At 41.9% G+C, this 25,142-nt stretch overlaps 1 protein-coding gene across 1 annotated transcript in view; it reads right to left on the bottom strand.

The window, feature by feature from the left end:
* Nucleotides 1-25,142, bottom strand: part of RNF214 (ring finger protein 214) — a 57,431-nt gene that overhangs the window by 28,488 nt on the left and 3,801 nt on the right. The window contains exons 3-6 of the mRNA XM_030917386.1: nt 22,196-22,703; nt 21,450-21,509; nt 15,536-15,676; nt 13,152-13,291 (exon numbers count right to left, since the gene is read on the bottom strand). Of these exons, the coding sequence (XP_030773246.1) occupies nt 13,152-13,291; nt 15,536-15,676; nt 21,450-21,509; nt 22,196-22,703 (849 nt within the window). The remainder of the gene's footprint in view (nt 1-13,151; nt 13,292-15,535; nt 15,677-21,449; nt 21,510-22,195; nt 22,704-25,142) is intronic.

The raw sequence follows: 25,142 nt of genomic DNA, 5'->3' as shown, positions 1-25,142 counted from the left end.
GGCATCACAGTGAGACTTCGGTTGTAAAAAAACAAACATACATTCCAATGTTGTGCCTCCCAGGGGGAGAAAAAAAAATAAATCAAAGAATTTGAGATGTATCAGAGACATTAATATAAAAGTTAAAATGATAAAGTGTCCATAACAAAATACAGGAGAACATCTCTGCTACTTCAGGGTGGCCAAAGGTAATTTAGAGAAGGCAGAGAAAGCACTACCTATAAAAGAAAAGTTTAATGAATTAGACATTATTTCATCAAAAATGCAATTAAAAAGTGAATAGTCATGTAAGAGAGCAGAAGAAAATTTTTACACAACATATATCTGACAAAGGACTTAAATTGAAAATATAAAAAGAACTTCTACTACACAACAATAAAAAGTCAAAAACTCAACCCCCCAAGAAAAGGGATAAAAAAGTTAGATGCTTCCCAAAATAAAATATACAAATGGCTAATAAGCAAATAGGAAAAGAGACATCATCATGAGTCATTGGGGATATTAAAACCACAATGATTCAAACCATCTGCAATCTCTAAAAAACAAAACACACACACAATGAAACACTACTATGCAAGCCCTTGAATAGCAAAGATGTGAAGCAACCAGAACTCTCATATATGGTTGACAGAGTGTAAAATGGTATACGCAATTTGGAAGCATATCTGGCCGTTTCTTATAAAACTGTTCATATACCTACCTACAATCCAGCAGATTCTGCTAGGAATCTACCCAAGAGAAATAAAAGGATATGTTTGAAGTCTTTATGACTTGCACTTGAATATTCATAGCAGCTTTATTCATAACAGTCAAAATCTGAAAATTACTACATGATCATCAACAGGAGAATAAACAAACTCCAATACATCAGTAAGAGGAACACTATTCAACAATAAAGCCGGGCGCGGTGGCTCACGCTTATTACCCCAGCACTTCGGGAGGCTGAGACGGGCAGATCACTTCAGGTCAGGAGTTCGAGACCAGCCTGGGCAACATGGCAAAACCCTGTCTCTACTAAAAATATAAAAATGAGCTGGGCGTGGTGGTGCACGTCTGTAATGCCAGCTACTTGAGAGGTTGAGGTGGAAAAACTGCTCAAACCCGGCAGGTGGAGGTTGCAGTGAGTCAAGATCATGTCACTGCGCTCCAGCTTGGACAACAGAGTGAAACTCATTCTCAAAAATAAATAAATAAATAAATAAATAAATAAATAAATAAATAAATAAAATAAACACAGTAAAAATGGACAACATGAATATTAAAAGCATTCTGCTGAATGAAATAATTCTGATACAAAAGAGTACACAGTGTATGATCGATTCCATTTATGTGAAGCTCTGGAACATGCAGAACTAAACTATGGTAAAAAACCACAACAATGGTTGGTTTGGGGAGAGCGGGGGCAGGGACTGACTGGGAAGGCACAAGAGTGAACTTTCAGGTTTAACAGTAATGTATTTTATATATCTTGATGGGGTCTGGTCTGAATTACACAAGTGCATACATTTGTCAAAACTTACTGAATGGTTCCCTTAAGATTTATGTATTTTTCAACCAGTGGACTTGCTAAGTGAAAAAAAAAAGATTTGCGTATTTAACTGCATATAAATTTTATTACCCAAAAATGCAAATAAATAATATTAAACTCTAATTAATGATGTACATGTATATATGTTTGGGGTGAAGTTACTAATGACTGCAACTTATTCTGATATGCAATGAAAAAATAAGACCTCAGATTAAAAAAAAAAAAAAGAAAGAAAAAATAAGACCTCATGTGGTGTCTCCTCTGAACAAAAAAGAAAAGACAGGGTTGAGCACGGTGGTTCACGCCTGTAATCCCAGCATTTTGGGAGGCCAAGTGGGTGCATCACGAGGTCAAGGGATTGAGACCATCCTGGCCAACACAGTGAAACCCCGTCTCTACTAAAAATACAAAAATTAGCCGGGCGTGGAGGTGGGCACCTGTAGTCCCTGCTACTAGGGAGGCTGAGGCAGGAGAATTGCTTGAACCTGGAAGGCGGAGGTTGCAGTGAGCCCTCCAGTCTGGTGACAGAGCAAGACTCTGTCTCAAAAAGAAAAGACGGATTGGTGAATAGATAGAGGGATGATAGATGGAAAGGTTGACAAAAACAACTGTAGTAGAATATTAATTGTTGAATCCAGGTGGTGAGTGTTAATGTACAATACTTTCAGCTTCTCTCAATGTTTGAAAATTTTCATAACAAAATATTAGGGGAGAAGTAAATCCAGCAATTTAATTCCTTTGCCTAAAAATCCCAGTTGATTACCGAATAGCATCACAACACTCAACAATTGCCAATTGCTATTATTCAGACTTGGTTCTCATATTTCCCTGCAGATTCTAACACTGTTAAGCATCCTCTTACTTTGGAAAATGTATACTACTATTCTAAATTTTCCCTTTCTTTCTCTCATTATTCTTTTTGTCTTTCCTACTTCTTTCTACTCCCAAACTGTAAGTATAACTCAGAGTGTAGTACTAAGCCCTTCTCTATTTTCCCACCAAAAATTCCCTTCCATTGTAACCATCATCTCTATGTAGTCAACTCCCAATCAAGACACAGCATCTCTTCTACATTCAAGTCTCTCATTTCCAGCGACCTACTAAGTACTTGAATGTACCATATCATCAAATGTATGACTTCACCCTCAAAACTGAGAACAAGAATTCCAACAGTGATGTTATTTTTGACTTCTTCTGCTTTATTTCTCAAAATAATCAGACAACTCTTCCTGAAACCATTTCTTTTCGTTTCATTCCACCACTAGTCTGATAATGATTTTTTATTTTACTTTTTTTTTTTTTTTTTTGAGACAGGATTTCACTTTGTTGCCCAGACTGGAGTGCAGTGGCACGGTTATGGCTCATTATAACCTCGACTTCCTGAGCTCAAGCAATCCTCCCACCTCTGCCTCCCAAGTAGTTGGGACTACAGGCACACGCCAACATGCCCAGCTAATTTCTGTATTTTTTGCAGAGATAGGATTTCCCCGTGTTGCCCAGGCTGGTCTCGAACTCCTAGGCTCATGTAATCCTCCTGCTTTGGCCTCCCAAACAGCTGGGATTACAGGCATGTGAGCCACTGCGGCAGGCCATAATGATTCTTCTGCTCACTTTATTGCAAGAGTGTACTAGCTGATGTCCCAGTCTCTGTCTCTCCCTACAATTCATCCTGAATATTTCTAAAAGATCTTTAATTATGTATCTCTTATTTGTGCAACTTTTACTATTTCCCATATCTAGAAGATATTATGATATACTAAGCAGAAAAAGTGAAATGTGTTACTGGCTGTGGTAGCAAGTCTCCAAATATGAACCCTTCCAATGAACCAAACCTTCTAGTGATCACATTCCATGTAGTCCTTTCCAAAACAAATCTGGGTTAGTCTTGTGACTTATATTAACCAACACAATGTCACAGAACGAGCACTGTACCGGCTCAAAATCTAAGCCTTAGGACAGCCTGGCAGCTTCTGCTTTGGAACTCAGAGCTCTGGGCTACCATGGAAGAAATCTGGCTCGTCTGCTGGAGAGGCAGAAGCCCCGAGACTATATGGCAAGAGTGAGAATGAGAAAGGCATGGCATCCCAATGTTCCAGCTGAGCTCAGCTTTCCAGGAGTTCCCCACAAAGGGCCAGGGATATGAATGAAGCCATCTTAGATGTCCAGCCCCAGCCACAACCTGACTGGAGCCATATGAATGACTCCAAACGAGGCCAACAGAACCATCCATCTGAGAAGCAATCCACCCAAAGAATTGTGAGAAATAATAAATTACTATTGTTTCAAGATATCAATTTTTACAGTGGTATTTTTACACAGTGATAGCTAATCAAAACAGTTGCCCTCAACAAGCTAACTATATAATGGTGGAGGCAGTTAAGTAAACAAAAAAGGCCACGAAGAAGTGTTATGATAGTGGTATACACAACATGCTACATGAGTGAAGAGGAGGATTAGCTATATTAGTCAGTCAAGGTGTGTGAAGGGGAGGGAAGGAGAGTGTCTGCGAAAGCTTTCTAGAGTAGGTGGCACAGGCTGAGTTTTAAGTACGTTCAGAACACTGCATATAGTAGTTAGGTATAAACCAACACGGTTGTGTGGGCAAGTGGTAAGGATATACCTAGAGATATAAATGTGGAAGAGGTAACGGAAGGCCTCTTATACTAAGTAAAGGGTTAAAACTTTACCCTAAATACTATACAGAACTATGAAAAAATTTAAGCAGGGAAATGACATTATCAGATTTGTATCTTGGAAAGATTTCAATGGTAGCAGTGATTTAGACAATGAGAAAGCAGGCAGGCAGGAAGCAAAGAAAGTTTAGGAGCCCATCTTGGTACTCTAGGAAAACTAAAGAGAACCTGACAGTGACAGAGAGAAAGAATAATTAATATTAAGAATATACAAGAGGCTGGGTATAGTGGCTTATTCCTATAATCCCAGCACTTTGGGAGGCTGAGGTGGGAGGATCCACTTGAGCCCAGGGGTTCAAGAGCAGCCTGGGCAACATAGTCGAGACCCTGTCTCTACAAAGAAAAAAAAATTAAAGAATTAAAACAAGAGACTATATTGAATATTGACAATGAAATTGTAAAAAGAATAAAAATAAGAGCATCTACAAGACATATTAACGTGGATGTGATGAAGAGAGCTAAGAGGGGAATTTAGGAAGGCCCCAATATTCAGCTTACACACTACAGGAAAAAGTGAAGCCATCTATGGAGAAATAGCAGAAGCAAAAGGGAGTGGGATACACATACAGGTAGAATTCTAGAGTCAGACACAAGGACAGGAAGAAAGGATGAATGCCTCTGATGGTTAGAAAACTGAAGGAAGTTTTCATTGATGACATCTTGTTTCTGAGAAATAAAAGACAAGATCATCTGCTAAGGGTAAGAGGAGAAATGGTGGAGACAGGAAGTTTAGAAAGAGAGATTTAAGTTTGGGATAGACCTCCGAGGAAGAGGAAGCCCTGAGGATCCAGGTGATGCTGTAAGTCATAAATGTATTCTGGCCCCAAGACACACAGTTGTGTGATTTTCTCCAGCAGCACTCAGCAGCCCAGGTGTAAGAATGAAGAGGTGGGCTGGGCGCAGGGGCTCAAGCCTGTAATCTGAGCACTCTGGGAGGCCGAGGCAGGTGGATCACTTGAGGTCAGAAGTTCAAAACCATCCTGGCCAACATGATGAAACCCCATCTCTAACAAAAATACAAAAAATTAGTCGGGCATGGTGGTGGGTGCCTGTAATCCCAGCTATTCAGGAGGCTGAGGCAGGAGAATCACTTGAACCCGGGAGGCGGAGGTTGCAGTGAGCTGAGATCGCGCCATTGGACTCCAGCCTGGGTGACAGAGCGAGACTCTGTCTCAAAAAACAAAAAAAAAAAAAAGAAGAACGAAGAGGTCAGGTGGCTGACTTGACTAAGGACTGCAGTACTACAGGAAAATAACATGAAAAGAACAAGACACCAAGAGAACTGATGGTAATGGTAAGCAAGTAATTCCAGTAACAGACCATAAGTCTAGGCTGGCTATGGAAAGAAATACTTCCAGGGAGTTGACAGACTCGGAGGAAATGGAGTGAGGTCGCTGAACAAGAAAGAGATCTTGATATGGTCAAAGTGTAAATTTATTGGGAATAAGACAAAGTCAGAAGGACTGGCTAGGCGCAATGGCTTACACCTGTAATCCCAGCACTTTGGGAGGCCAAGGCAAGCAGATCACCTGAAGTTAGGAATTCAAGACCGACGCAGCCAACATGGTGAAACTCCATCCCTACTAAAAATACAAAAATTAGCCGGGTGTGTTGACAGGCACCTGTAATCCCAACTACTCAGGAGGCTGCGACAGGAGAATCGCTTGAACCTGGGAGGCGGAGACTGCAATGAGACGAGATCATGCCATTGCACTCCACCCTACGCGACAAGAGTGAAACTCCGTCTCAAAAAAAAAAAAAAAAAAAAGAAGGACTGAAACCTATGGTCAAAATATGGGATGTTGCAACAGCCCAGCTTACTGTTTTCCACCTAAGGAATACTAGATTTGTTGACTGCTATGTAAGCTATTAGGACTTCAAAGCATACCTCTCAAGTAGTTAAATACAACAGCACTTGGTGAAAAATTTTCAAAATATATCCTCTTGCACCTGACGATTTTATTTTTTGAGAGAGGATCTGGCTCTATCACCCAGGCTGGAGTACAGTGGTGCAATCACAGCTCACTGCAATCTTGACTTCCTAGGATCAATGATCCTCCCGCTTCAGCCTCCCCAGTAGTTGGGACTATAGGTGTGTACCACTATGCCCGGCAAATTTCTTTACTTTTAGCAGAGATGAGGTCTCATTATATTGCCCAGGCTGGTACTGAACACCTTACCTCAAGTGATCCTCCCACCTCAGCCTTCCAAAAGTGCTAGGATTACACGTGTGAACTACCTTGCCTGGCCTCAATTTTAATTTGGCATGGATTCTTTTTTTTTTTTTTTCTTTGAGATGGAATCTTGCTCTGTCACCCAAGCTGGAGTTCAGTGGCATGATCTCAGCTCACTGTGACCTCTGTCTCCTGGGTTTAAGCAATTCTTATGTCTCAGCCTCCCAAGTAGTTGGGACTACAGGCAGCCACTACCATGCCTGGCTAATTTTTTTTTAGTACAGATGGGGTTTCGCTATGTTGGCCAGGCTGATCTCCAACTCCTGACCTCACGTGATCTGCCCCCCTCGGCCTCCCAAAGTGCTGGGATTACAGGCATGAGCCACTGCACCCAGCCAACACAGACTCTTATATTACATCCAGAGTAATGCTTCCAATGAACAATAACTCCCTTAATCTGCTACGTACCTGTCATTCTATCCTATGAATTGATCAGACAAGTTCAGAGAATTTTTTTTAAAAAAGAAAAATATTGCTTGATATTGCAGTTTTTATGTGCCTTGTCCAAAGCTACATCCATGAAAATATAAATCAATTATGTCTTTTAAAACACAAGGTCACCATGAGCCTTACTGCCATTCTCAATGAGTCACTGTTGTCTTGTTGTTGATGTCGTTTTTTTTGTTTTTTTTTTTTTAATTTTTTTTTTTATAGAGATAAGGTCTCACTACATTGCCCAGGCTGGTCTCAAACTCCTGGGCTCAAGAGATCCTCCCGCCTTGGCCTCCCAAAGTTCTGGGATTACAGGCATGAGCCATTGCACCTGGACACAATAAGTTACTGTTAAAGGTAGGGAGCTTAAAAGAGGTTCTGCACTGGAAGAGCACTAACAGAGAAACCTCACCTTTCTTTTTTTTTTTTTTTGAGACAGAGTCTCGCTCTGTCGCCCAGGCTGGAGTGCAGTGGCCAGATCTCAGCTCACTGCAAGCTCCGCCTCCCGGGTTTACGCCATTCTCCCGTCTCAGCCTCCCGAGTAGCTGGGACTACAGGCGCCTGCCACCTTGCCCGGCTAGTTTTTTGTATTTTTTAGTAGAGACGGGGTTTCACCGTGTTAGCCAGGATGGTCTATGATCTCCTGACCTTGTGATCCGCCCGTCTCGGCCTCCCAAAGTGCTAGGATTACAGGCTTGAGCCACCGCGCCTGGCCGAAACCTCACCTTTCTAATGCCAGCAATAACCTGAAGGATAAAAGCTGGGAACTAGAAATTGTCCCTGCAAAAGCAAGACAACTTCCAGGACAAAGCAGCCAGGTGTCCAGGAGAAAAAAAAATCAAATACATGACTAAACTAAATATTTGATCTTTTACATTTTGGTAAATTCAGTTTGTCTCCTTTAAAAATATAATTAGACCAGGCACAGTGGCTCACGCCTGTAATCCTAAAATTTTGGGAGGTAAAGCGCAGGAGTTTGAGATCAGCCTGGCCAACAAACTGAGATCCAGTCTCTACATAATAGAAAAACTTAGATGGGCAAGGTGGTGCACACCTGTAGTCCCAGCTACTTGGGAGGCTGAGGCAGAAGGATGGCTTGAACTCAGGAGTTCAAGACTTCAGTGAGCCGTGACTGTACCACTACTACACTCCAGCCTGGCCAACAGAGTGAGATCCTGTTTCTAAAAATAAAAAAATTATAATTACATTGAAATACATAGTGACTACCTTCAAATAGTACAAAGCACTTAGCAGATTTCTATTAAGTAAATTCATCTTTATATAATATTAATGTGAAATTCCCTTAATTTCCAATCCAGTGATAGAATAAACACTTATCAAATAATTATCAGATATATGGCAGTAAAAGAATAAAAGAATAAAATATTAAAAAAAAAATTTCAGGCCAGGCGAGGTGGCTCATGCCTGTTATCCCAGCACTTTGGGAGGCCAAGGCGGGCAGATCACGAGGTCAGGAGATTGAGACCATCCTGGTTAACACAGTGAAACCCTGTCTCTACTAAAAACACAAAAAATGAGCCGGGTGTGGTGGCAGGCACCTGTAGTCCCAGCTACTTGGGAGTCTGAGGCAGGAGAATCGCTTAAATCCGGGAGATGGAGGCTGCAGTGAGCCGAAATCACACCACTGCATTCCAGCCTGGGTGACAGAGCAAGACTCCATCTCAAAAAACAAAACAAAACAAAACAAAAATTTCAGATTCAGTTCATAAAGAAATGGCACAAGCAGTTCTGCAAAGAAGGCAGAATTTAAGTTAAAACGTATAAGACAGGTAAGACATCTTATTAAAGAACGCCATTATTTCCCTAATTTTCCAAGCCAGAAATATGGGAGTGATCCCCAACTCAACCCTGTCTACCCACATTGATCAGTGCTGCCCCTAAATGTCTTACAAATGTGTTCACTTCTTTCATTCCCACTGGCACTACTTTAGTTTCAGCCATAATTATTCTAACCTAGGCTCTGACAAGATAAGTCCCCTTAACTGGTCAAATACACTAATCCAATCCATTTTCCAACTGCCCAAGTAATCTACTTAAAATGCAAATTGTAGGCCAGGCATGATGGCTCTATAATCCCAGCACTTTGGGAGGCCAAGGCGGGTGGATCACTTGAGGTCAGGAGTTCAAGACTAGCCTGGCCAACATGGTGAAACCTCGTCTCTACTAAAAATACAAAAACTAGCCAGGCATAGTGGCACAGGCCTGTAGTTACAGCTACTCAGGAGGCTGAGGCAGGAGAATCACTTGAAACCAGAAGACGGAGGTTACAGTGAGCCAAGATGGTACCACTGCACTCCTGCCTGGGCAACAGAGCAAGACTCTGTCTCAAAAAATAAAAAAGTAAAATAAAATAAAAATAAAATGCAAATTGTATCATTTGATACTCTCCTCCCTTAAAAAATCCTTCAATATCTCTATCATGGAAAAACCCAAATTCCTTAACACAGTATAAAAGCCTTTTCTGATCTGGACTCATTCCCCTACTTCACATCTGGCTTGCTTTTCTCTCTCATTTCGGAGTCCCCGGCCGGCAGTGTTTTTTCCTTCATTTGTTGCCTGGCTAATTCTTCCCTATACCTACCCTGACCCCCGTTATTTTTTCTTCGAAAATTTCAAACCAACAAAAAGTTAATAAAATAATAAAATGAATATCTACCTGTCATCTAGATTTATCAGTTGTTACTTTTTGCCACATTTACATCATGACACTTAACTCCTAAAACTTCAGCAAGTATCTCTTATGAACAAGAACATCCTTCTACATAATGAAACAATGTCATAATCACATGCAAAATATTTTTTAATTTCTTAAACTTTTTTCAACATGGGCTTATACACCCAAAATATGTAACACTGACACAATATTACCTAACACGTAGTCCCTATTGAAATTTTCCCAATTATTCCAAAATGTCCTATAATTATAGTTTGTTTGATTCAGGATCAAACCAAGGATCATGCATTTCATTTGGTGGTTATCTTCTGCCCCTTATTTTTCAGGACTCGATTCTGGAATGTTATCCCCTGGGAAGCCCTCTATGACTCCCCTACCCAGTCTGGGTTATGTGCCTCTTTCAGACGCCTTCATACCACCACTGTCATGGTATCATTACACTATTTTGCAATCATCTGTTTATCTATCTGTCTCTCATAATAAACAGTAATCTCTTTGAAGACTTTTTACTCTCCAGGCCCTACTGTCTGGCTCATAGTAGATACTCAATAAATGCTGGCTGAACAAATGAATGAAAACACTAGAAATAGGAAATATAATTGTTATGGACTGAACTGTGCCCCTTAAAACTCGTATCTTGAAGCTCTAACCCCAGTGTAATTGTATTTGGATACTGGGCCTTGAAAGAGGCAATTATGGTTAAATGAAGTCATAAAGTGGGAACCTAATCCAATAGGATTGGTGTCCTTATAAGAAGAGGAAGAGACACCAGGAATATGCATGCATAGCACAAAAGCCATGTGAGACCAGAAGAAGGCAGCTGTCGGCAAGCCAGGAAAAGATTCTCACCAGAAACCAAACCTGCCAGCATCTTTACGTTGGACTTCCAGCCTCCAGAACTGTAAAATATTCTGCTGTTTAAGCCACCTAGTCAATGGTATTCTGTTATGGCAGGCCAAGGTGACTAATACAATGTCCAAAATCTATGCGTCCTGGTTCCTATGAATGATGGAATGCTAAGCAAAACCTACACCACTGCTAGAACAAAGATACCTACAAAAGACATTCCCCCTGCTTCCGGAAAACTGGACCCCACACCTAACAGAAAGAATGGCAATAAACATTATTCTGACACTGTGACATATAAATTTAAAGAAAAAAATGGATCTTCAAGAACACAAACACCAAAATTATTAGTATCAATCACCATCTGTAGCAATTCAATCAAATGGAAAAGATAGTAGAGTTACATAAAGAATGTAAAGAGTAAAAGTGAGTTTGTTGAAGGTAAAAAAATAAAAATTAAAAATTAAAAAAAGGCTGGGCATGGTAGCTCACACCTGTAATCCCAGCACTTCGGGAGGCCGAGACAGGTGGATCACTTGAAGCCAGAAGTTTGAGACCAGCCTGGTCAACACAGTGAGATCCTCATCTCTATAAAAAATTATCTGGGCATGATGGCACTTGCCTGTAATCCCAGATATTCAGGTGGCTGAGGCAAAAGAATCACTTGAACCCAGGAGGCAGAGATTGCAGTGAGCTGAGATTGTGCCACTGCACTCCAACCTGGACAACAGAGCAAGACTCTATCTCAAAAAAAAAAAAAAGAATGTAAAGAGCACACATCAAAAGGAAATTTATTTTCTATGGGGCTTAGAATAACATTATAGACTCATCTTCCCAGTTTCTGCACTTTAATACCTGCTGCTAAGTTGCTACATGTCTATGGTCATCTTTCTCACACAGACTGTGAAGACAAAGGCAGAGACCATGTCATGGGGTGGGAGCAACTGCTTTGATCACTAACAGTGGCTGGGACAGTGTGCTATTCCAGGTACACTCTTCATAATTTCTGGAAAATTATCATTACAGACAACTGACCCACCTTCTAATCATTCGGTATCACTAGATTCTCAACAGAACAACTGATTGGTCTACAAGCCCTCTCTCAAACACAATTCCTCAGGTTGAGCTTCACAGTTATTATCCTGGAGACTCAGAAAATGATTCAGCATATGAGCTTGCAGTCTGACGCACTGGCAAAAGCCAAAATTTTTTTGATCAACAAAAAGCATTTTGGTAGAACTTAAAATCAACAGAGTATTCACAGATATTCTGATTTCCAAACAGGTCATTTTAAGAAACTTAGAAAATTGGCCAGGCGTGGTGGCTCACACCTGTAACCCCAGCACTTTGGGAGGCCAAGGCAGGTGAATCATGAAGTCAGGAGATCGAGACCATCCTGGCTAACACAGTGAAACCCCATCTCCACTAAAAATACAAAAATATCAGCCGGGCGTGATGGGGGTGCCTGTAGTCCCAGCTACTTAGGAGGCTGAGGCTGGAAAATGACGTAAACCCGGGAGGCGGAGCTTGCAGTGAGCCGAGATCATGCCACTGCACTCCAGCTTGGGCAACAGAGGAAGACTCCGTCTCACAAAAAAAAAAAAAAAAAGAAACTTAGAAAATTGAAAATTTGACCAAATTCTATGCCCACTTTGCTTTTTCTGCAGTACCCAGAAAAGGACACAAATCCACTAAATAATTCTCTCACAAACAGCTTACAAAGTTACTGTTTGAAATTTACTTTGGATGCTGAATAACATAAGTGTAATCATTCAAAGTATGCTCTTGGTCTAAACTTGGTTTTGTTTTTTCTTTTTGAGATGGGGTCTCACTCTGTCGCCAGGCTGAAGTCCAGTGGCACGATCTTAGCTCACTGCAACCTCCGCCTTCCGCCTCCTGGGTTCAAGTGACTCCCCTGCCTCAACTTCCCGAGTAGCTGGGACTACAGGCGTGTGCCGCCACACCCAGATAATTTTGTATATTTTAGTAGAGATGGGGTTTCATCATGTTAGCCAGGACAGTCTCAACTTCCTGACCTCGTGATCCACCTGCCTCGGCCTCCCAAAGTGCTGGGATAACAGGCCACCGTGCCTGGCCCATGGTGTGAACTTGTAAACATCAGGTTATAAAGTGAAATCAGTGTTAGATTCATATAAAAAAATTTTTTTATTTAAGAGACAAGGTCTTGCTCTGTCACCCAAGCTGGAGCGCAGTGGCATAATCATAGCTGACTACAGCCTGGAACTCCTGGGCTCAAGCGATTCTTCCACCTCAGCCTCCCAAGTAGCTAGGACTACAGCCATGTGCCACTACAACCAGCTAATTTTTTTTTTGTTTTTTTCTTTGTAGAGAGGGAGTCTTGCTAGCTTGCTCAGGCTGGTCTCAAACTCCTGGCCTCAAGCAATCCTCCCACCTTGGCATCCCAAAGCACTGGGATTATAGGTGTGAGCCGCTACGTCCAGACTGTATCAAAATCTTGACCACACTCGGGACTCAACAATTAACTGTTATTATTTCAAAGTATTTAATAAATCTCTGAACTTTTTTCTATGAAGTCTAATGTTTGATACTGAAAAACCTAAAGTCATTGCAGAGTTTTTACTTGCACACTTGTTTTTCAAATAAAAATTAAACCGAAGGGAAAGAAACTACAAACACAAACGGGTCTGGCCCCTCATGCATATATACATATACACAGGGTTTTTATTCTTAACATCAGTTACCTTCTGCCCTTCTCACAAAGCTTCTCAATTTCAGCTTTCAGATCCTGCTCCTTCTGCAAAAACTCCTTCTTTTCTTTCTCTATCTTCTTCTTGGTTTCTTCCCGCTTTATTGTCACATCCTGAATAGCCTTTAATATCTCCTGAGTTCCACACAATTACAGTCGCACACAAATAAAAAAGAAAATAAGTTAGTTCTTTTGATGCAAAGGTTATTTTCAACTATCACAAATTCACGTGTTGACTTTAGTGAATTCAAATTGAATTGAAAGAACGTGGTTGATGAGTAGCTCCAAAAGCCAGTATTCGGACCTAAAGGAGAAAGTTACAGTAACGCAGATTTCAACTCAACAGGAAAAATAATTTCTAGCAATTGCAATCATTCAAAAATGGAATATACTGCCTTGTGAAGCAGTAAGCTCTCCATTACTGGTGTTCAAATAAAGGCTGAATGAACACCTGTCAAGAATGCTGAGAAAGGTGTTCTCGTACCAGGTGAGGATCTGTTACATCCAACAAATATTGTCGTTTCATTTTGTTATGATTCTACTTTATTAGGAATGGGTTTTGTTTGTTTCACTCTTTAACAACAACAAATATATACATATATACACACACACACACACATATACACAAACATATATATGTACAAACACACACTTTTTTTTTTTTTTAATAAGAAGTCAAACAGGCCAGGCACAGTGGCTCATGCCTATAATCCTCGCACTTTGGGAACCCAAGGCAGGAAGATCGCCGTGTCCAGGAGTTCGAGTCCAGCCTAGGCAACACAAAGACCTTGTCTCTACAAAAAATAAAAAAAATTAGCCAGGTGTGGTGGCACATGCCTGTAGTCCAGATACTCGAGATGCTGAGGTGGAAAGATAGCTTGAGCCCAGAAAGTCAAGTCAAGGATACAGTGAGCCTTGACTGCACCCACTGTACTCCAGCCTGGGCAACAGAACAAGACCCCAGTCTCAAAAAAAAAAAAGAAAAGAAAAGAAAAGAAAAAGCAAAATAATACAAAGGTGATAAAGAGTCACTCCCCCACTTCATACCACTTCCACCCATAAGAGTGATCAATGTGTGAACTGCTTTGTATTATGCTTTCACATCTTTCTCTATGCTCACACAAAGACATATATACTTAGGTATGCATTTCTTTGCCTTTTTTTTTTAATAAGGTCGTTTTACATACATTATTTTGCATCCTGATTTCTTTTGCTTGACATGAATGTATTACGTCAATAAATATCGATCTAATTCAAAAATAGCTGTATAACATATGGATGTATCTAATTTATCCAAACATTCTCTATTAAAAGTCTATGAGTGGTCTGGCACAGTGGCTCAGGCCTGTAATCCCAGCACTTTGGGAGGCCGAGGCAGGCGGATCACGAGGTCAGAAGATCAAGACCATCCTGGTTAACACAGTGAAACCCCGTCTCTACTAAAAAAAAAAAAAAAAAAAAAAAATTAGCCAGGCATGGTGGCAGGCACCTATAGTCCCAGCTACTCAGGAGGCTGAGGCAGGAGAATGGCGTGAATCCAGGAGGCGGAGCTTGCAGTCAGCAGACATTGTGCCACTGCACTACAGCCTGGGTGACAGAGTGAGACTCCGTCTCAAAAAAAAAAAAAAGTCTATGAGTATTAATACTTTTCTCTGAGACAGGGTATCGTTCTGTTACTCAGGCTGGAGTGCAGTGGCACAATCTCGGCTCACTGCAACCTCTGTCTTCTGGGCTTAAGCGATCCTCCCACCTCAGCCTCCCATGTAGCTGGAACCACAGGTGCACACCACCATGCCCGGCTCATTTTTTGTATTTTTGGTAAAGATGGGATTTTGCCATGTTGCCCAGGCTGGTTCAAACTCCTGGACTCAAGTGATCCACCTGCCTCGACCTCTCAAAGTGCTGGGATTACAGGTGTGAGCCACCACATCCGGCCTTGCCTTTTTATTTCAATTAACTAAAAAATAAAATTAAAGTTTGAGTTGGGTATGGACAGCTCAAACTTTAATTTTATTTTTGAGTTAACTGAAATAAAAAGGCCTCCTTTGGGAGGCCAAAGCGGGTGGATTTCTTGAGTCTAGAGTTCAAGACCAGCCTGGGCAACATGGCAAAACCCCGTCTCTACCAAAAATATAAAAAACAAGCCAGGCATAGTGGCATGCACCTGTGTTCCCAGCTACTTGGGAGGCTGAGGTGGGAGGATCACTTAAGCCCAGCAGACAGAAGCTGCAGTGAGCCAAGACTATGCTACTGCACTCCAGGCTGAGTGACAGAGTGAGACTGTCTCAAAAATAAATAAATACATAAAGTTTTAAAAAATTAAAGTTTGATGAGAGACTGCTGCTTAACTCATTGACAATTTCAATATAAGCAAAATACCTGGTGATTCTTCATTTCTTCTTCTCTCCTTTGCTGAAGCTGCTTTAATTGCACTTGGAGCTGATTCTCCACTTGTCTCTGTTTGTCCAGGACCTCCTGGTAACGCTCTTTCAACAGTGTTCTCTCTGTCATCATTTTATCCTATTATGAACAAGACGAGAAAAGTTTATTTCCTAACTTAATCACAAGAAACATTCACCAGTGACTGTCCAAGGCATTGTATAGAGCTCTATGACCGCACTATCCAATAATAAAGCTACTAACCATATGTGGCTATATAAATTTAAATTCATTAACATATGATGAGATTGGCTGGGCATGGTGGCTCACACCTATAACTGCAGCACTTTGGGAGGCTGAGGTGGGCGGATCACTTGCATTCAGGAATTCGAGACCAGCTTGGGCAACATGGCAAAACCTGGGCTCTAAAAAAAATACAAAAATTAGCTGGGCATGCTGGTACCCGACTGTAGTCCCAGCTACTTGGGAGGTTGAGGTGGGATGATCGCTTGAGCCTGGGAGGCAGAGGTTACAGTGAGCTGAGATCGTGCCACTGCACTTCAGCCTAGGTGACAGAGCAAGACTCTGTCTCAAAAAAGCATCCAGGAATCTGATTCCTTACTGGTTAATAACACTGAAAACTGATGGATCCGCTAAGGATGTCTGGGAACCTGGTATTCAGACTGAACAACTCAGCAAGCTTTCATATAAAGCCTGGATTAGAAGTGAGGCTTCTAGACAAGGCACGGTGGTTCTGGCCTATAATCCCAGCACTTTGAGGGGCCAAGGCAGGAAGACTGCTTGAGGCCAGAAGCTCAAGACCAGCCTGGGCAATGTAGTAATACCTGGTCTCTATCAAAAAATAACAATAGTAAATAAAAACATAGAACTGCTTCTGAAAACAGTTTAGCTCTGCCACCCCCATGTCAGTAAATCAAGAAAATCAATGGTTACCTTTCAAAGGGACACTAAAGTCTGAAGAGAGCCAACTTAAAACACACAGTATGAAGTAGCCCATATAATATTTAAACTGAGAGCACTAAACTGAATTTTTTCATTAAATAACCATTTTCAAAGAAAAAAAATTTAAAAAACGAACAGGGAAAATATCATACTATAATCATTTTTACAAAAGGCTCTCAAGGCCAGGCACGGTGGCTCACACCTGTAATCCCAGCACTTTGGGAAGCTGAGGCGGGCAGATCACCTGAGGTAGCAGTTCGAGACCAGCCTGGCCAACATAGTACAATCCCGTCTCTACTAAAAATACAAAATTAGCCAGGCATGGGGGCACATGCCTGTAATCCCAGCTACTTGGGAGGCTGAGGCAGGAGAATCACTTGAATCCAGGAGGCAAAGGTTGCAGTGAGCAGAGATTGTGCCACTGCACTTCAGACTGGGCGACAGAGCAAGACTCCATCTCAAAATAAATAAATAAATAAATAAATAAATAAATAAATAAATAAAATAAAAAATAAAAAAGACTCTCAAGATAGGACCTTGGCTTTGGGACAAGCTAATCTTTAGTCCATGTACTGAAATGTGACTAAGGTGTCCCAAACAGCTGATTACTCAGCATCACACCTTTCCAGGGATGCTGAACCTGGATTCTATAGGTGGACCTCAGGGAATCTTTGAAGTCTCTGCAACTGGTGTATGTATATATTTTTCTGAGACAAGAATTCAAAGTTTCCAAAAGATACTGAAAGAGGATCTTAACCAAAGAAAAGTTGAAACCAGCAGATTATTCTTTTTTGAGACAGAGTCTCACTCTGTGACCCAGGCTAGAGTGCAGTGGTGCAATCTCGGCTTATGGCAACCTCTGCCTCTGCGTTCAAGCGATTCTTGTGCTTCAGCCTCCCAAGTAGCTGGCATTAAGGGTGTGAGCCAACACGCTCTGCTAATTTTTGCATTTTTAGTAGATATGGGGTTTTGCCATGTTGGCCAAGCCGGTCTTAAACTCCTGGCCTCAAGCAATCCACCTGCCTCAGCCTCCCAAAGTGCTGAGATTACAGGCGTGATCCACCACACCCAACTTCTTTTTTTTTTTTTTTTTTTTTTTTTGAGATGGGATCTCGCTCTGTCTCCCAGGCTGGAGTGCAGTGGTGTCATGTCGGCACACTGTAATCTCCACAGCCCGGGTTCAAGCAATTCTCCTGCCTCAGCCTCCCAAGTAGCTGGGATTACAGGCACGTGCCACCACGCCTGGCTGATGTTTTTGTATTTTTAGTACAGACGGGGTTTCACCATGCTGGCTAGGCTGGTCTCAAACTCCTGACCTCAAGAGATCCACCTGCCTCGGCCTCCCAAAGTGCTGGGATTACAAGTGTGAGCCACCATGCCCAGCCTTTCTTTTATCCACAACTCTTTCCCTTTACTTTTTTCTTTTTCTATAATGCATTTTTCTAAATAATAATAATAATAATTTTTATTATAGAGATGAAGTCTCACTATGTTGCCCAGGCTGTTCTCAAATTCTTAGACTCAAGCAATCCACCGACCTCAGCCTCCCAAAGTGCTGGGATTATAGGCATAAGCCAACGCACCCAGCCTATGATCCATGTTTAGAACACAGGATCGGAGAAAAAAATTAGTATCATGGAAAAAAGTATTAACATGCATACTATTACTACATACAGGGAGATAACTTAAAGGCATGCTTGATCCAATTTGTCCAGTCTTAATGAGCTAAAGAGTTTATACACTGTTACTTTGCTTCATCCTTGGCTAGTTGGTTCCTAGGACTAGGAGTAACACTTTCGAAAGTAGGCAGTGGGCAATGGCCATAAATACATGAAAAGGGTAGAAAACAGAACAGGAGTCAGGTTTCATATACTGCCACCAAGCTTAACACCTGCTTAGTTTCACTGCTTTTTTTATTTTTTGGGTTTTTGTTTTGTTTTGTTTTGTTTGTCTAAGACACAGTCTTGCTCTGTCGTCCAGCCTGGAGTGCTGTGGTGCAATCTCGGCTCACTGCAACCTCCGCCTCCCAAGTTCAAGCAATTCTCTCTGCCTCAGCCTCCAGAGTAGCTGGGATTACAGGCGCCCACCACTACATCCGGCTAATTTTTTATTTTTAGTAGAGATGAGGTTTTGCCATGTTGGCCAGGCTAGTCTTGAACTCCTGACTTCAGGTGATACCCCCACCTCGGCCTCCCGAAGTGCTGAGATTACAGGCATGAGCCACTGCGCCCAGCCTCATTGCCTTTTTAAAAGCATGTAGACCTCACTACCACCCAAAAGATAGAGCCAAACAAAACACAACCCTAGGCCTCTTTTGGTCCAATAACTTGCTGGGTTTCATTCGTTCCTGCTTCATCTAGTTGACTGTTACAATTACGTCCCAAGTTGCTACTCTGTTTTAAAAGTTTTATTGGCTCCATCTGGTTAATGTACACCAGTAACTTTTTCCATATGCCCTTCAATTTCTTCAACTTGCACCAAATATCCACTCTCTTATCTGGTTGCTACAAGCACTTTCCCTTTTTATACCACTCTTTATAAATTAACATATCTTACCCTAAAGACCTCTTCCTGGGGTGCCTTTCCCAGCATTACTTTCCCTTTAAAGAGTGTACATTTAGATATCCATATACTTAAAGGTGGAAGTTTTAGCCACAAAAGGCCAGGGATGGATCAAAGGGAGCATTTTAACACAGGTAAGTGTTACGTTCTCTTAAAAAACCAAATATCTGGGGGTAAAATTAGAAATATACAAGTAGATAATCTATGAAAAAAAGACTGGATGGAATTTGACTAAAAGCTTAACAGTATGAAAAATTGCCAAAATAAGTCAATGTAAGCTTAAGAAATAGTGTCTAGAATGAGAGATACTAAGAGATCCCACTATATTATAAAGTAATTATACTGTATCTGTACTATCATATGTGGTTCTTGAGATCACTTTTTAAAACAAATATTGATAAAATGGAACATGTCTAGGTGAAAGTCATCAGAATAATGATAAAGAAATGGAAAAGAGTATCAAAATAGTATCAAAAAGAATACTAAAAACATCTGAGGATGTTTCACCTGGAAAGGTTTAAACTTGGGGAGTAAGAGAATAAGGGGAACAGGCATAAAAAAAACTTCAAATATACACAGGGCTAACAAGCAGGAAAGGAACTGGATTTATTCCGTAAGGCTCAAGAGAAAAGTATAATAAGAACTTTTTTTTTTCTGAGACAGATTCTTGCTCTGTCACCAGGCCGGAGTGCAGTGGTGCGATCTCAGCTCACTGCAACCTCCACCTCCCGGGTTTAGGCAATTCTCCTGCCTCACCTTCCAGAGTAGCTAGGACTACAGGCATGTGCCACCACACCCAGCTGATTTTTGTATTTTTAGTACAGATAGGGTTTCACCACATTGGCCAGGACGGTCTCAATCTCTTGACCTCATGATCCACACACCTCGGCCTCCCAAAGTGCTGGGATTACAGGCATGAGCCACCACACCGGGCCTGAAACAAGAAGCTCACTGCCACCTCAGTCTCCCAGGTTCAAGCAATTCTTCTGCCTCAACCTCCCAAGTAGCTGGGATTACAGGCAGTACCACCACCCCTGGCTACTTTTCGTTTTTTGTTGTTTGGTTGGTTTTTTTTTTTTGAGACAGTCTCACTCTGACACCCAGGCTGGAGCGCAGTAGCACGATCTCAGCTCACTGCAATCTCTGCCTCCCAGGTTCAAGCTAATCTCATGCCTCAGCCTCCCAAGTAGCTGGGATTACAGGCACACGCCACCACACCTGGCTAATTTTTGTATTTTTAATAGAGATGGGGTTTCACCATGTTGCCCAGGCTGGTCTCAAACTCCTGAGCTCAGACAATCTGCCTGCCACAGCCTCCCAAAGCGCTAGGATTACAGATGTGAGCCACTGTGGCTGACCTAAATTTTTGTATTTTTAGTAAAGACGGGGTTTCACCATGTTAGTCAGCCTGGTCTCAAACTCTTGACTTCAGGTGATCCACCCACCTCGGCCTCCGAAAATGCTAGAATTACAGGCGTGAGCCACCGCACCCGGCCTGAAGCAAGAAGTTATAAGGGTTTTATCTTCATCTCAGAATAAAATCTAACAATAAGAGCTTTTATTTTGGTTTTTTGAGACGGAGTTTCTCTGTTGTCCAGGCTGGGGTGCAGTGGTGCAATCTTGGCTCACTGCAACCTCTGTCTCCCAGGTTCAAGCCATTCTCCTGCCTCAGCCTCCTGAGTAGCTGGAATTACAGGCATGCACCACCACGCCCAGCTAACTTTTGTATTTTTAGTAGAGATGGGGTTTCACCACGTTGGCCAGGCTGGTCTCGAACTCTTGACCTCAGGTGATCCACCTGCCTTGGCCTCCCAACGTGCTGGGATCACAGGTGTAAGCCACTGGGCCTGGCCTTTTTTTTTTTTTTTTTTTTTTTCAATTTTTTTTTGAGACAGTGTCTCACTCTGTCACCCAGGCTGCAGTACAATCACACAATCATGGCTCACACAGCCTCGACCTCCTGGGCTCACGTGAACAGGTGATCCTCCCACCTCAGCCTCCTGAGTAGCTAGGACCATAGGCATCCACCACCACACCTGGCTGATTTTTGTAGTTTTTGTAGACATGGGGTTTCACCACGTTGCCCAGGCTGGTCTCAAACTCCAGAGCTCAAGCGATTCACCCACTTCAGCTTCCCAAAATGCTAGGATTATGGGCGTGAGCCACTGTGCCTGGCCAATAAGAGCTATTTTTTTTTTAAACGTAACTGGTTGCACTGTCAGGTAGTAAGCTTCCCATCTCTGGAAGTGATCAAGGAAAAGTTAGCTGACCATCTGTCAGGGATTTTATGAAGGGGACTCCTGCACCTTTTCCAACTGAGATGATATGCCTCTAGATCTTCTGTTTGATAATGACTTCATATAACAACAATGACAGTTTAAATACTTACCAAATTCTTTTCAATATCTTGATCTGTGTTTACCTCTGAATCAGCCGTCTTAAAATCAGTCTATAAAGGAAAAAAGTTATATTTAGAATTGTTCAGAGACACTGTAAAAGAGGCAGAATCACTAACACCTACAATTCTGCCACAGGTAACTAACTTTTTGCTCTTTCCCCTTACCAGCTTCCAAGCAAGCTAAGCAATGTAGTTCTGGCAAATGGACACCAACATCCACCCTGCATTAATCATCGGTCCCACAAAATAACCCAAACAAGACCCAACGACTGACTGAGAGAAAGCCTCAAGTCTGAGATGAGACGTCTGCCCTCTACAGTCTGTTGTGCCCATACTTTCTCCCACAACAAAGCACACCCGTCACTAGAAGGCAAGATACACTGTACTTCTTAAGATGTGACTCAGAGAATTAACAAGGATTCTTCCTGCAAGGACAAAGGGGATAAATACAAATGCTAATGTCCTGAACTCATCAGTTACTCAGTGAAAGAGACTATGTAGGTCATAAAGTTCCTACTTGCCATAAGATTAGACACTAGCTACTGGCTTTCTTATTTACTGAACATCAGAATGAAGTCATTGCATGGCGCTGTATGAAAGAAGTATGATGGTTGCTAGCAAAAAAACAAAAAACAAAACAAGCCAGCAAGTTCTCCACCAAATATGAAGAAATATCTCCTACCCTGAACCCCACCACCCCCCAGTTACATTTTAGTAGTAGAAACTTGACACTTGACCTGTACAGCAATGTTCTGAGAAAGCTTCAGGGAAGAGCTATCTTGATCATCATCCTGATCCACTCGGACTCCTTCAACCCCATTTGCTGGAGACACTACAGGTCGGAAATCCAAGCCTGTGTCCCTGTTACCTTCCTTTAGGATGGAGGCTTGTGGGGATTTCTCTTCAGAGCAATTCCCAGAGGCAAGCTGCTTTGTATGGCACCCTGCCTTAAGAGACCGAGGGGCTGGATGGAGGTTCTCCCGGAGGCTTGTGTCCCCCTCCTCTCCTGCTGTGCTGGCCACGTCCTTCAAATCAGACTGAGATCCACTGCCAGAAAGACAAAGGGCTGTGGCTATCAAGTTTTCTCCTAAAACCGCCGGGTGCACTGCTGAGGTGTCACCTGCTGATGAACCAGGATTCTGCTCTGAGTGCTCCAGATGGACATTTCTGTTATTTTCCTTGGTTATCGTTTGGCTTACACTCAACAGAGGTGAGTTCTTCTGTTTCTGTGCAGAGTCTTTGGTGCTATCAAACACATAAGATGAAAAGAAAAGTCATAATACTTTTAACTTAACTACTAGAAGAACAAAACTAGACTATGTAAACCCTCCTGACTATCACAATGAAAGAACTTAGTTTCAATCCAATGATTTCTATCCCATGTGCAGGTAGTATAGCTTGGTGGTTAAGACCTAGTTTTTTGTTTTTTGTTTTTGTTTTTAGAGAGGGTCTAAACTCTTGTCACCCAAGCTAGAGTGCAGTGGTGCAATCAAGGCTCACTGCAGTCTCAATATCCTTGGCTCAAGCGATCCTCGACCTCAGCCTCCTGAGTAACTAGGACTACAGTAACATGCCACCACGCCCAGCTAATTTTTTGTATTTTTTGCATGGTTTTGCCATGTTGCCCAGGCTGGTCTCAAACTCCTGTGCTCAAGGGATCCATCTGCCTGCATCAGCCTCCCAAAGTGTTGGAATTATAGGCGTGAGCCACCACAGCCGGCCAAAAACCTGGGTTCTAAAGACAGTCTACAGTAAATGGCCAAACATAAATGATTCTGAAGATCCAAATAATTTTTGAGGGCCAACTGGAATAAGTTTTGGGGATACCAATGAATTAGCCTAATGCTGGTTAGAATATTTTAGTTACATGTATTAATTTAGTTATACATACTATAATAAAATATTAACTTAGAAATATTGTTTTGATTCCTCTCTCACCTTTCACAAGAATAATTTTCATTCAAACTCATTATAGAGATCTTTGACCAGAACCACTTTTTAGGTTCTTCAACAGTTTTCCAGAGTATAGCATCTACACTTTAAGTTGTCTAAAGTACAGACAATTTTGAATCCAAAATTGAAGCTGTCAATAGAAATTTTATCCCACACAGTAAGTATACATATGCTTAACATTAGGATATTCTGTCACGTCACAGCCATTCAAGGTGCTGCTTTTATTATTTATTGATTGATTGATTTTTTGAGACAGGGTTTCACTTTGTCACCCCGGCTGAAGTGAGGGACTGCTTTTTAAAAGGGTCTTAAAACATATTTACGATGACATCCAACATTCACAATTGTACATCTTTCACCCAGGAATTAACGCCTATGTTTAATTTCTTTGACCCCACCCTCTTTTTTTAAACTAATTCTATAACTGACACTCTTAACCATACCCAACCAGCACAGAGGATTCAAGTTGATGCACCTTTGTTTCCTCAATCATACTAGTTCAAAATAAAACAACTGAAAGAATACCTCGGTGGGGAGCGATGGCTCATGCCTGTAATCCCAACACTTTGGGAGGTCAAAGCAGGAGCATTATTTGAGGTCAGGAGTTCAAGACTAGCCTGGGAAACATAGCAACACCTTGTCTCTACAAAAAAATTTTAAAAGTAGCCGAATGTAGTGGCGTGCACCTGCAGCTCCAGTTACTTGGGAAGCTGAAGTGAGAGGACTGCTTAAGCCCAGGAGGTGGAGGCTGCAGTAGGCCATGATCGCACCACTGTACTCCAGCCTAGGTGATAGAGGGAGACCCCGTCTCAATATAAACACTCGAAACTGATTCCTTCCTGCTGGGAGTTAACTGTGAGGAGGTACTTAATTAAAAATTCAGGCATATATAGGAAGGGCACGGTGGCTCAAGCCTGTAATCCCAGCACTCTGGGAGGCCGAGACGGGCGGATCACCAGGTCAGGAGATCGAGACCATCCTGGCTGACATGGTGAAACCCCGTCTCTACTAAAAAAAATACAAAAAACTAGCCGGGCGCGGTGGCGGGTGCCTGTAGTCCCAGCTACTCGGGAGGCTGAGGCAGGAGAATGGCGTGAACCCGGGAGGCGGAGCTTGCAGTGAGCTGAGATCCGGCCACTGCACTCCAGCCTGGGCAACAGAGCAAGACTCCGTCTCAAAAAAAAAAAAAAAAAAAAATTCAGGCATATATAGTACCTGAGTTTGAATCCTGACTCCGCCCACCACTCTTGGCAAGTTACTTTATTTGTAAAACAGAAATAATACTATCCTCCTAATAGGACTGTTGTGAGGATTACATGAGATAATGCACATGAAATATTCAGTATAGTGCCTGGCATATAGTAAACATTCAATAAACCTTAGCTGCCATTATTACTAGTGTATGTAGTTGACTTTATAAAAACTCTGACTCCAACATAGCTTGGAAACCTTGGGCAAATTACTAACCTCTCTGTGTCTCAGTTTCCTCACCTGTAAATGGGAATAATAATATGATCACTACCTCCTGACACTGTTTTGAAGATTAAATGTGTTAACACATATAGAACTGTAGTTAAGTGTTAGCTATTATATTAGAGGACTCAGGTACTCTAGAAAATAGTTGAGGGAGGGCCAGGTACAGTGGCTCACGCCTGTAATCCCAACACTTCCAGAGGCTGAGGCAGGCCGATCACAAGGTCAGGAGATTGAGACCATCCTGGACAACATGGT

This window comes from Rhinopithecus roxellana, chromosome 15 (assembly GCF_007565055.1).
Source record: "Rhinopithecus roxellana isolate Shanxi Qingling chromosome 15, ASM756505v1, whole genome shotgun sequence".
NCBI classification, from domain to species: Eukaryota; Metazoa; Chordata; class Mammalia; order Primates; family Cercopithecidae; genus Rhinopithecus; species Rhinopithecus roxellana.
The sequence above is the reverse complement of the archived record's forward strand: the minus strand, read 5'-3'. Positions and strand labels throughout refer to the sequence as shown.